Source organism: Sphaerodactylus townsendi, linkage group LG08 (assembly GCF_021028975.2).
Source record: "Sphaerodactylus townsendi isolate TG3544 linkage group LG08, MPM_Stown_v2.3, whole genome shotgun sequence".
Taxonomy (NCBI): domain Eukaryota; kingdom Metazoa; phylum Chordata; class Lepidosauria; order Squamata; family Sphaerodactylidae; genus Sphaerodactylus; species Sphaerodactylus townsendi.
Genome location: NC_059432.1, coordinates 82933305 through 82946667, shown reverse-complemented (window position 1 = coordinate 82946667; position 13363 = coordinate 82933305). Strand labels below are relative to the sequence as shown.

Genomic DNA, 13363 nt, shown 5'->3' with positions numbered 1-13363 from the left:
CTGGCCAGCAACAATATAAAAATAACTGGATAAAAACTAAACTTTAAACAGATTTAAAATACAAATTTTAAAGCAATCCAAAAATCCTTATACCAGAATATCCCCACTTTATCCAGGCTCAGGTATTTATTTATTTATTCACAAAATAAAATTACATTTTTCTGTCCCAGGGAAGATTTATTATGCAAGAGATACAACAACTTTTTAATACTGTAATTGAAAGTCAAGAAAAATAATAATTTGACTATAAGAAAGCACTGCAAAAATAATTAGAAATCAGCACATGATGTTTATGTGTAAACAGTGCCATCCAGCCCATCTGGTAGATTCCCCTTGGACTACTAGCAATCTACTTAGTGACGACCACAATTCCTATATCAGAAATAAAGCATGTTCAACCAGTGTGCCTGATCCATGTCCCAATTAAGCACAGGGAATCTTAGTGCAAAATCAGGTTTATGAGTGCACTGAAACATTGCAATGCCTATCTGAGCTACATTGAAATGGTTAAGTACTTTTTTAAAATTGCAGATGGGAATCTCCAATAGCTATCATGTATACAGGCTTTCATTTGGTCACATATGAACTACATGCATATATACCTACCAGAGATACATACAGTTTGTGTGTACTGTCAGCTAAAGATAACACAAGCATCTAACAAAGTCTAATGGCAATTCAGCAAGGCATTCTGCCTTGGGCCTATGCCTCTACCTCTAAGCACCCTACCACCTCTGACCACTGCCTCCACCCAAAACAGCTAACATTCTTTCCTTTCCCTTGTTTGCTAGCCATCTTTAAACACATCACAGCAAGTCTTTTGTTTAAAAATGCCTGGGGTAAGGAGGAAAGAAAGAATGTTAGTTGGTCTTGCTGTGGAGAGACTGAGATTAGGTAGAGGAGGCAGTGACAGTGCAGGGGTAAGGCAGGAATGGCAGCAGAAATTGGCACCCCCCCACTGCTGAGACCATCACTTACCACATGTCATACACAATATATTTATCAGCATTTAAGATAGCACAGAGCTCTCCATTGTTTCTAGTACAACAGGGTAGCACTGTTACAATTCAGGAATTACCTGCTACGTGTAATTATTTATGTGCAATTGCAGCTGGGTCAGAGGAAAAAATAAGCAGCAAAGACTTACTTAGCGTTATTCAGCTTGTCTGTTTCAGAATGATTTTCTCTCTTGACCATTTCTGGATGAATAGCTTTTGGTGCGATTGCATCTATTAAATCTATCACAGGTAAACTGGTGCTAATAGATTTATCCTAAAGGAAGTGTTTAAAGAGTTTCAATAATGAATGAATTTATCAGTATATATATATATTTTACAAAGAGGCCTTTTTTGTATCCCACATTTCCAGTGAAAACCAACTCATGCAAAAATAATGTAATGGCTTTCCTGAGCTTTTTCATCAAGCTATTCAGTTTGAAAAAAGGCAACACAAATTTATTTTTCCAGGGCATACTGGAAAGGCACCAAGGCTGCAGCTTGTAGTCTTAAAATAGAATGCAGGATAAATTGTGGACTTAATTGGATTAGAGTACTGGGTGCAACTGCTGGGATAAAGAAAAAGAGGGAGAAAATGGCATTCTTTTTAAAAAGGAAAGAACTGATCAAACAAAAAGTTAAATTAAAAATATTCTGCAGAGCAACAGAATAATTTACAATCTTTGTCTGTAACTCTGCATAGTATACTTGAGACTAAATTTTACTAATTAAATGTTTATATTTGTTGGGTCGTGAATTAACAAGAAATATTGTGTGTAACAAGTAACAAGTCCTGTGATCATCCTTCTACAGTCTTTCTGTGAAAACCTTTTACAACTTTCTTCCAGTAGTTATCCATGAAAAGTTATATTGCTTGTGATCTGAGACTATTTAATGTTAAATTAATATTAAAAAATCATATCAAAAGTCTTCAGTAATTTCTCTCAATCAGTCAAATTTTTAGCGGTAATATTAATCAAGCTGATTCTCTTTGGCAATTAGGATCTCAGGCAGAGTTCTACCACCTACTGCTTGATTCTGGAGATGCTAGGGATTGAACTGGGGACCTTCTCTGTGCAAAACAGAGACTCTTTCACTGAACCATGCCTCTTCCCCATATTAAGCTGACACGTCCCAGAAAATTCACTGTCAAGATAATCCATATCTAGTGCTAATTATTTTGAAATATATCTGCCCATTATACGTCTGTGGTTACTCTATGTACAATATATTCCATGATCAGGAAGACCGCATCCTAAGACATGAAAAAAATTAGTTAAATTATCATGTAATATTGTATGGTTGTATTTTTATTGATGAACTGCAGAGTGTATTGGTACAGCCTCCACTGAATTTAATGTATGATTATATCAAATGATAATTTTAATGTTTGTAGTCTTTGACTTATGTGACAAAAACTCAGGTAATACTATAGACTTGGGGTTAGGGACACAAGAGGCCACAACATTGTATGCCCCATTTTATCACTTCTGGGGAAAACCAAAAATGGACTTTCCTCAGAAGTGATTTAGCAGTGTATACAACAGCAGTGTTGTGGTTTTTTTAAATTTCTCATTGTTACTTTGAGTGGTGGTGGGCAAGTATGGCACAAGTGGAAGACCTGGAAGCGATATAAGACAACAAGGTCTGAAAGTCTGCTGTTAACATTTACTGAAGAATAAACATTGTAGGATTTACATTTTGTGCATTAGTTATGGCCCAATCCAGATGTGGGGGCGGTGAATCCTCATGAGGGGGTGGTGCAGGGCTGCGTCAATGCATTTGCCCCCTTTGTCGGCACAAGGAGCACCCATGCTGGTGGAGGGGGCAAAGGTACCAGTAGCTAGCCACCCCTCAGCTCCATGGTGGCCCAAAGCCAGAAGTCTGGGCTGACATTGAACTGTGCCTGTGTCCTCAATGGATGCCGGGGTTGGGAGAAGAGGCCTGGGCATTTCCAGAGGTGGAGGAAACATTAGTCAGCTTCCACCTTGTGTTTGTAGCTAATTGCACCAGGCAGTGGGAGATTAAAAACAAAAACACTTCTGCTTAATATTGATACATTGCTATATATCAGTCCCCCATGTGATTAATTTATATTTTCTTCCTTCAAACAGTTACCTTGAAGCTAGTTATTGTAGTGCTCTTGTTTGAATTAGCAAGAGTTTGATTCACCCATTTAATAATAGTTTCATCATTTATTTTCATTTTCTCTCCCTCTCCAATGTCTGACAGTACATTCAAAGTGTACCTGTAACAGAATGAACACAAAACAGGTTTTGTATACAATTCATAAATATAAAATTTCCCAATTCTTCTATTACATAATTAAAATAATTATAATGCTTTCAGAAACCTGTTCAGATAGGACCCACACAAGGACTATGAGAAGGAAGAAAGGCAAAACAGCTCAGATGAAAACAGGTTATTAAAATTAACCCAACACACTATATGAAAATCTATACCTGCTACAATTTTTGAAAGAAATTGCAGTTTTGAAAGGAATAATTTGGAGAGAAGCAGTGGAGCAGTAAGGTAGCTTAATTCTTTCCTTGAACACAGTTTGTGCTAACCACCCCTTTATGCATGTCTGTTAAGCATGTCTGTTTGACTCTGACTGCAAGATTAGTGTATATGATCAAAGCCCCAAATAGCCCTCATAAGTAAGAGTTCCCTCTTTAGAAGATAAAGTATCTCCTTCCAATTCTTTCTAATTATAATATATAGTTATCTTTGAGTTGAAAACAGTTTGAAGAGCAAAGATAATATATTAGTCTAAAAAACTTTCAGACTTTAATTACTTACTGGATGTTTTCATTCACCACACTATTAACTAGCAACCATCTACTTGAAATCTTGTTAGTACCACACGTTCACAACAAGCAGTATCAACTACATTTTCCTTTACAAATAATGTTTTCTCTTGGATGGTTTCAGCCATCTTGTGGGTCTTCTTTATCCTTCCGATTTTGGTAGGCAGGAAAAGATATTTGGTCACTTCCTGTTGGTCTGTTGCCGCCAATTTTCTCCAGTATCTTTTCCTGCCTCGTTGGTAGTGCAGCAACTTTGACAAGCTCCTTGCTAGTTTTTTTCTTGTCTGTTTTTTCATCGTGGTACCGTGAGTTTTTTTGTTTCCCTGGTGTTGTGGCGTGCGTGTGTGTTTCCCACCCCGCTAATTCGCGGCTTGTGTCTGTCCCTGCACCCTACTGGGTCCGGAGACCTTCCCCTCAGTAGTTTTGGCGGCAGAGGAATTTTTTCCTCACAAGCGTAATGGCGACGGCGCCCTTTTCCCCTGAGAGGGAAACTTTCAGCAGATCGGCCGCAGAAAACACCAGGGCGTCGACGAAACTCCTCTCCCTCCCCCAGAGCAGCCGATGGGCTGACGAACAGGGGATTGTAGCCGCCTCAGAGCCTAACGACCGGCGCGGAAGGCAGCCGCGTCCTTCAGGCTACTGCGGAGGGAGACGCGCCAGTTCAGCCGACCCGCCCGCGGGTCGCCGAGAACTCGCAGCCGGGAGTCGCGGACGAGAGAACGAGGCCCGACGGAGGGATGAGCAGGCCGCAACCGCTCCCGGCGCGATGGCGCCTTTTCCCGCCCAAACGGCGCAACGCGCAATGATGGAAAGAGACGCATCAACCAGGCAAGAGGTTGCCATTGCGGCGGGGGCAAGCAGAGTGGGAGACGTTCCAAATGACTAGAGTCTTTTCTCCCCTCATCAACTCGTAAAACTAATGCGCTCCTCCATAAGGGAGGAGGTAACTCAGCAGCTTCGTCCCGAGCCAGGCAGGGGAGGGAGCAGAAACCGTTCCAGGTCCCCTAGATCCCACAGAGACAATCGTCATGGGGTTTGTGCTCTGCTTGATTCTGACCTGAGTGAGGTCAGTGAAGGGGATCTCCAGTCTGATTCAGACCACTTTTCAGATCCCGAAACGCAGCCCCCTGAAGTAGCTGAAAAGTCCCACCGCATGTTCAAAATTGAACAGCTTACCACATTGTTATCAAAAACCATAGCAGCTTTGGAACTGCATGATTCAGCAGAAGCTGAGGACCCCAATCCCACAAAACCAGCCAAGCCTATCAAAGGCTGCCCAAAAGGGCTTAGTGCCATCTTTACAGCTGAGGAAGATAAAGTAAAATTTTTCCCTCTGCCGGAGTCGTTTGAAAGAAAATTCAAGAGGGAGTGGGTTAATCCAGCTGACAAGAGGGGTTTTCCCTCTGTCTTTAAAAAGTTGTATCTTGCCCCTGACCATTTGCACAATCTAATCAAAACCCCCTTAGTCGACGGCCCGGTGTCCGCCCTGCACTCGGGGGGCTTAGTCTCCAGAGATGGGGAGGGTAACCTAAGGGACCCCATGGACAGGAGGGCAGACAGCAGCATGCGCAAAGTTCATGAAGCAGCGGCCGTGGCCGCCAGGATTTTAGCCCCCACAGCCACGGTTTCTAGAGCCACCATTGTCTGGCTACAACGTTTGCTGGCTATCATTCCACCGGGTGATAGGGGTGTCAGGGAAGGAGTAGAAAGAATCATGATGGCAGTGTCTTTCTTGGCAGACGCCTCGCTAGATGCCTTCCTGACCACATCACGTATTATGGCTTCAGCATCTGTAGCCCGCCGCATACTGTGGCTTAAGCCATGGCAGGCAGACAACCTCTCCAAAACTGTAGTTTCCAGCTATGACTTTGAGGGGGGGATTCTGTTTGGCTCTGAGCTAGATAAGATCCTGGTGGAGACTAAGGATCACAAAAAGACCATGCCACGCTCAGTCAGAGCGGACAAGCCCAGATTTCCTGCCCGACCTTCCTTTCGGTCCTTTCGTTCGTCCTTCCAACCACAGAGGGACTCCAGGAGACCAGGTTGGCAAGGACAGAGCTCCTTTCGTAAGCGTCAGGAGCACAAGGGCCAGGGCAAGTCAGGGAAGCCCTTTAGAGCCGAATTCAACAATAACAACAAGGCCTGACTGCCTGGACGCTCCGGTCGGCGGACGCCTCCAGTTTTTCCATCACCGCTGGATCCCACCGTTTGCGGACCGCTGGGTCCAGGAGATAGTTTCTTCAGGCTACTCCTTAGAGTTCCTTTCCTGGCCCAGAGATCATTTCATTCCCTCCCCAATAGGTACAAATCCAGAAAAAATAAGCAGGCTCCTTGCGGCCATCGAACACCTGAATTTGATCAAAGCCATCGAGCCAGTGCCGGCGGAGCAGAGAGGGATGGGAGTGTACTCCCACTTTTTTACTGTCCCCAAAAAGAACGGGGACACCAGGGCTATCCTCAACCTCTGCCATCTAAACCGTCATCTTCGGAAATTCAGATTCCGGATGGAATCTCTGAGGTCCACTGTGGCGGCAATTCAACAGGGCGACTTCATCACGTCGCTGGACCTGAAGGAAGCCTACTTTCACATCCCTATCCATCCATCCAATCACAGGTTTCTGAGATTCGCTCTGGGGGACCAGCACTTCCAGTATGTGGCGCTCCCCTTCGGATTAGCCACGGCCCCCAGAGTTTTCACCAAAGTGTTGGTGGCACCAATTGCCTTGCTTCGCAGCAAGGGGGTGCATATCTACCCCTACCTCGACGACCTGCTTATCAGGTCGAGGTCCCAACTCCAGGCATCGAAGGATGTCCTGCTAGTGCGAGAGACCCTTGCGGACCATGGTTTCCTGGTCAACCTGGACAAGAGCTCGATCCTCCCCTCCCAAAGGATGGAGCACCTAGGAGCTCTAATAGACACCGTGTCTTGCACACTGTTCGTCCCTCCAGCAAAGGTCCTCAAGATCCGGGAGGCTTGCCGCAAAGTGCTGAAGGAGAGCTCCACGTCCTTGATGAAGCTGGCAAGCCTACTGGGTCTCCTGTTATCTACCATAGACCTGATTCAATGGGGCAGGGCGCATGCATGCCCTTTGCAAACCTTCCTGCGCCCCTTCGCCAGGCAGATCATTGGCAGAAAGAACCGGTCCCTGTCCCTCCCCCTGACGGTCTGTCTTTCCCTCCGATGGTGGACGCATGCAGCCAACCTGGGAGGGGGGAAAGTTTTTGCTCCACAGAACCTGATCCATATCTTCTCAGACGCAAGCGAAGTTCGAACACCATCTGGCACAGGGATCATGGTCGGCAGCTCAGGCTCGCCTTCCCATCAACGTCCTGGAAGTTCGGGCTGTCTTTCTTGCCCTAAAAGCCTTCCGCCCACTGATCCTGCGCAGACACGTCGTGATACACACAGACAATATGTCAACGAAGTGCTATCTGAACCATCAGGGGGGATCCAAGTCCTCCCAATTGCACAAGGAAGCGTTCCGCATCCTCATCTGGGCCGAGGCAAATCTAGCATCCCTGCGTGCAGAACACGTAAAAGGGCTTCTGAACATCGAAGCAGACTGGCTAAGTCGGAAAAAGGTCTCCAACGCAGAATGGAAGTTGAATCCAGAGATCTTCAGATTGATAACGAACAGATTCGGGGTTCCAGTGATCGATCTATTTGCATCACCCCTCAACGCTCAGATCAGTCGTTTTTGTGCCCGGTTTTACCATCCACAGGCCTGGAAGTCAGACGCTCTGAATGTTTCCTGGCCAGACGGTCTGCTTTATGCCTTTCCCCCTCTGCCCCTTCTACACCGCTTTCTTCGGAGGGTCCAAGCGGAGGGCAGGTTAGTCATTCTAGTAGCCCCAGACTGGCCCAGGAGATCCTGGTATTCGGTGCTACAGCAGCTGTCCATTGCTCCTCCCTTTCGTCTGCCGATTGTTCCGGACCTGCTGTCGCAGGGTCCTCTGTTCTGAAGCGGTCATCGACACCATGATAGCAGCACGGCGTAGGTCCACTATTGCCATCTACAATGCTTCCTGGAAGGCTTTCGCTAGATGGTGCAGGAGGAAGGACGTAGATCCGGAATCCCCCTCCCTTCCCTTCATCCTCACTTTTTTGCAAGAAGGTTTTGTCTCAGGGTTACGCAGTTCTACGCTTCGTCGTCAACTGGCAGCTATAGCCACCGTTCTGCCCCCAGTGGAGGGTTTCCCGGTCACTAGGCATCCCAACATACAAAATTTTTTGAAGGGAGTTCAGCAGTCCCAGCCCCCTGTAGTACACCGTTTCCCTTCCTGGTGGCTACATGTCGTCCTGGATGCTCTTACAACTTCCCCGTTTGAGCCGGTACAGTCGATACACCTACGCTGGCTTCGTATGAAGCTCCTGTTTTTGGTGGCCATCACCTCGGCCAGACGGGTATCTGAAATCAGGGCTATCTCTGTTAATCCTAACTTGTGTCTTTTTTTCCCTGATAGAGTGGTCCTGAAGCCCGACCCGTCATTTCGACCCAAAGTAGCTTCAGGTTTCCATCTAGCGCAGGACATAATCCTGCCAAATTTCTGCCCAAAACCTACCCATCCGCGGGAAAGGCTTTGGCACTGTCTGGATGTGAGGCGGTCTCTCAAGGCGTTTATCATACGCACAGAACAACTGAGAAAATCAGAATCACTGTTTGTGAATGTAGTTCCACCCAGGGTAGGTGAACCGATGTCCACCGCCTCCATCAGTTCTAACATCAAAGCGTGTATCATTGAGGCCCACAAAGCGAAACAGATTCCAATCCCCACTGGGATTACGGCTCATTCTACTAGGAGTGCGGCTGCCAACGCGGCCCTTGTTAAGCACGTTCCCCTAGAGCAGATTTGTAGGGCGGCCACTTGGGCCTCTCCCTCTTCCTTTGTGAGGCACTACAGGCTATCCTCTCTGGATGCTGTGCAGGCGTCCTTCGGGAGAAGGGTCCTGGAACACGTTGTAGAAACTAACTGAACCCGCCCTTTTGGGGGCACTGCTGGGGGAGTACCCACAAGATGGCTGAAACCATCCAAGAGAACAACCCATTGGATACTCACCATGAAGGGGTCTTCTCTTGGGTGGTGGAAGCCATCTTGGCCCTCCCTATTCGTTCTTTTCTCACAACGTGTCCAGTCATAGTACTGAGGAGTTTGTCCACTGGCCCGTGTGTTCTTGGCCAATTGTTTATATGTTAATGTTTGGTCCCTTCTATGTTGGCTTTTTGGACCTTTTGTTGGTTTCATGTGGTTGGTCTGTTACTTGTTTGTGTGAATCACTCGGCCGGTCAGATACTGGAGAAAATTGGCGGCAACAGACCAACAGGAAGTGACCAAATATCTTTTCCTGCCTACCAAAATCGGAAGGATAAAGAAGACCCACAAGATGGCTTCCACCACCCAAGAGAAGACCCCTTCACGGTGAGTATCCAATGGGTCGATTTTCATGATCACATTTTCAAACCTTTACAATTTACACCAGAACTAATGTACGTTTGAAGAACAAAATTTATTTTAACAGAACACTAATAAAAACATGTTTTCATCTACTGCAGGTTTCCAGAATGTCTGTATGACATCCTTGTGAACATGACAAATTGTGACATCCTGATGAAATGGAAACCTACAGTATTCCATATTTATAGCCATTAGGGAACAGCTTTCTATATTGGCACTCTTAGTTCACATTTAGAAAAGAGCAAGTTGCTGAATGATTCGTATGAGTTTTTGTAATGGAAGAAAAACTGAATTACACAGCTTTGTCATCCAAATTTGCCACCCAGTTGAAAACAAAGCAAAAACATATTCTGTTTTTGAAAGTCGCTGTATTTTCTGAACGGTGACAAATCCTTACCTTCTCATTAACTGCCACACTAGTGCCAATGTCAGTGTTGGGTGGCCTTCGTTGAGGTCCTGTCCACCAATGCCAACTAAGGAAAATCTGGCTTTTGTCTTTCCCAGTTCCACTGCATAGTTACAGTTTTCAATCTAATTTTTTATGCAAATGACAAATACTTTTAGATTCACAAACTACAACAATTTGTAATTATACCACGTTTTGGACAAAGCAAATCAGCCACAAACCCAATAAGGAAAAGCATCCTATACCAACCAATCAGCAAATTTAAACCATATGTGTATGGAAAGAATTTCAAACAAGATACAATTGGGCAGCCCAATCCAGGAGGGGGGAAACCCCTCTGGAGCTAGTGCACCCCTGCACCAGTGCTAGTGCCCATTTCACCAGCACAAGAAGCAAATATGCCAGTGGAGGAGCAACTTACAACAGCAGCTGGGCACCGCATGGCTCTGTGGCACCCAATCCAGAATCATCATCTGTTGCTCAGGTCCACCAGTGCAAAAGGCTGCAGTGGCATGGCTAGGGTCAGGGCAGGGGGCAGGGCCAACATTAACCAACTTCCAGTGTCTGATTGACCCTGATGCACCGGTGGAGATACACCACAATTTTCGTGGCATATCTCTGTCCTCCCTTATGGTAGAGTTTAACAAAGTGGTTGAATGGTAATTGTCATTTTTAATACAGAAACATTCCCAACCTTTTTCATGTTTCCTCCAAGTGCAGGATACGGTGGTTTGTTCACATGATTCCACTGAACTGGTACACGTATCATTTCATAGAGCTGGAAGATTACTAACGCATCAGCAAGGTCACTAGATCAAAATACAGGAAGGAAAACAAACCTTTTTGATACAAAATTATGGTTACTGGGATAGATCCTACCCCTATCTCAGCACTCCACTGTTTATACACCACTTTTCATTTTGGCTTAGTCTTCCTTCAACTTAAGTTCTGGAAAAAACCACTTAAGTTGGAAGAAGGCTATTTGTTTTTTTTTCTCCCCCCCCGCTTCCCCCCATTTTTCATTCCCCCAGCTCCCTCACCTCTTTCTCTGATGCTTTCTTTCATGCTGCAATCAGGCGGGAGTTGCCCAGGCTTTAATGTTTCCATTGCTAAGCAGCCCCATAGTTTGGGTTAAGCAAATGCAGAATTGCACAATGTAAGGCTAGCAGTCACAACAGCTATGTAATTTTAAAACAAGCTAAACAAATTTAATGTAACTGCATTAAATTGTATTGAGTGCATTGTATTGTGGGTGGGGTTTGTGATACCTGTACTACTGGACTGAAAATGGACTGATAACCCCACCCGCAATACAATGCACTCAACCACACCTTTGCATAGCAACCACATCTTTGCATACCAAACACTTAATGATTGGTTCCCCACCCTGGGACATGGACAATATACCACACTAAACTTTCCCTTCTCACTTAGACACAGCGTGAAACAGACTTTTCTCTGTGATACACCTCTGAAGATGCCAGCCACAGATGCAGGCGAAACGTTAGGAACAAAATCCACCAGACCACGGCCACACAACCCGGAAAACCCACCAGAACCAGTCACATATTTTTATTAATTTATACCCTGCCTTTCTCCCTAGTGGGAACCCAAAGCAGCACATCTTTTATTACTATAGATAGAACCCCATTGATTATTCATCTGCAGTCATGATCTGCCTACACTCTGAAAACAATGGGATCCAGAGCAGAGCTAGAGTACATGGTCAACCCACACAGATGTGACATTCACCTCAAAACCACCCTGCCCTAAAGGTGGCAAAACTCTTGAGCTATTCCTGATTGGTAGGAAATACCCCTTTAAACAAGATATGGCAGAAAAAAAATTGGGCTTCCCGCCTCAGCACGCATTAGCTGAAATAGCTCCTCAGATGCTGCACAAGAGATTGGGGAAGGCTGACGAGTGAAAATATAATGGTGACCCAGTACTGCTGCTAAGATCTTTACATTTAGGATTTGCCCAAAGAGTATCATCTTAGACTATACTGAAGAAAATAGATATTTTCTTGTAGTAGAAGAATTTAGATTTATACCAGGATTTACAGGATTTCTCTCCTGTCAGGATTCTCAGAACAGCTTACAATCACCTTTCCTTCCCCTCCCCAAAACAGACACCTTGTGAGGTAGGTGGGGCTGAGGGAGTTCTGAGACAACTTTGACTACTTCAAGTCACCCAGCAGGCTTAATGTGGAAGAGTGGGGAATCAAACCCAGTTCTCCAGATTAGAGTTCACAGCTTTTAATCACTACAACACACTGGCTCTCCTACATGACACTGTAGACAATAATAAGTAAGTTGCATCAACGACCCTTTAATGACTACTACGAATTACCTGTACAAGTGGTTAATATAAGGGCTTACACCCAAAGAGTTCATCCAGTTTCGGAATGTCCTTTCTTCCTTACTTTCTCCTATAGCAAAAGGCACAGAATTATTAGAATACACAATTTATCATTTGATCATGTGGTTGCTCTGAAAGATATTCCTTATCATAAAAGTAGTGAATCTTTTCCTGAGAAATAATCTATTCTGATCCAATTGTTAAAGTCTGTCAAAATCTAGGTGGCTGAATAGAAATAGTACAGGTATCACAAACCAGAAAGCATGACTCCTTTTTCTATTAAAAACAGAAAAATACAGAGAAACAAACCACTTTGCATACAGCCTTTTGAGGTATTTGCACAGATATATATATGGGAGTGAAATAGATACATATAGTAAAAATAAGTAGTGTACTTCTTATGCCTACATAACAAAGGAGGTTAGGCTAGCCATTTGCATGGGGTTATTCCATTTTTTCCCCTTTACCTTCATCTTGATGTGGGATTGGGTGATAGACAAACTTGTGCAAGGCCACCCAGTGAGCTTGATGGGGTATTTGAATTCAGTTCTTTATGGTCCAACTCTACTACTTAATCCACTATTAACACACTAGCAATCTGACATTAGTAGTCCAGAAGCTCCTTTGGGTCCCCATTGGGGGGAAAGGTGGGATATACATGAAGTAAATAAACTTTGTCCATCCTATGTTTATATGGCTTGTGTAAACACAAAAATTGTATACTGTTACCACAACTATGATATGGTAAAGCTGTCAGGAATGTGGCTTTTGTCCTTTTCACAAAACCACTCCTATCAGATACTTGCTGTTTGACAATTCAAAATTTCTTACATTTTAGAACATTTGCTCAGTAAGAAAATAGCGAGCTAGTTTAGGGTGAGAAATTTCTTGTAATAGTTCATCTTTCTATTTGAGGAAATTAAGCTTATATCTGGACTACTGAAAAAAACAAGATAATAAAGAATGCATTTTTAAATAAATACCAGATACTTGGTGGTTATTTAAGAAAACTAGATGTGAGTTGGTAGAAATAAAATTAAATTTAAAAAATCAGCTTAATGTTTATACTTAATTGTCAGCATATTTTTATATTAGAAATGCAAATGTGAGCCAAAAATAAGGCATTTTTAATGTTGAAGAATATGATTTTTAATGTGAGAAGCACTGTTTAATTTTTTTGTTCATATTGGGAGATGCATTGTTTTACTCAATTTTCTGACTGTGAAAACTACATGTTGACCAAATTTGGACCAGAGTATGAAAATTACATACTAATTGACATGTGAATATTTCAAATTAACCCACAAATGATTCCAGGAAAGCTTACTACAGGAAGT

At 44.0% G+C, this 13363-nt stretch overlaps 1 protein-coding gene across 3 annotated transcripts in view; it reads right to left on the bottom strand.

The window, feature by feature from the left end:
* Nucleotides 1–13363, bottom strand: part of PLS1 (plastin 1) — a 49046-nt gene that overhangs the window by 2875 nt on the left and 32808 nt on the right. For all 3 annotated transcript variants that reach the window (XM_048506720.1, XM_048506722.1, XM_048506721.1), the window contains 5 exons: nt 12018–12096; nt 10360–10474; nt 9657–9790; nt 3114–3243; nt 1148–1272 (listed from right to left, as the gene is read on the bottom strand). In XM_048506720.1, coding sequence (XP_048362677.1) covers nt 1148–1272; nt 3114–3243; nt 9657–9790; nt 10360–10474; nt 12018–12096 — 583 coding nt within the window. The remainder of the gene's footprint in view (nt 1–1147; nt 1273–3113; nt 3244–9656; nt 9791–10359; nt 10475–12017; nt 12097–13363) is intronic.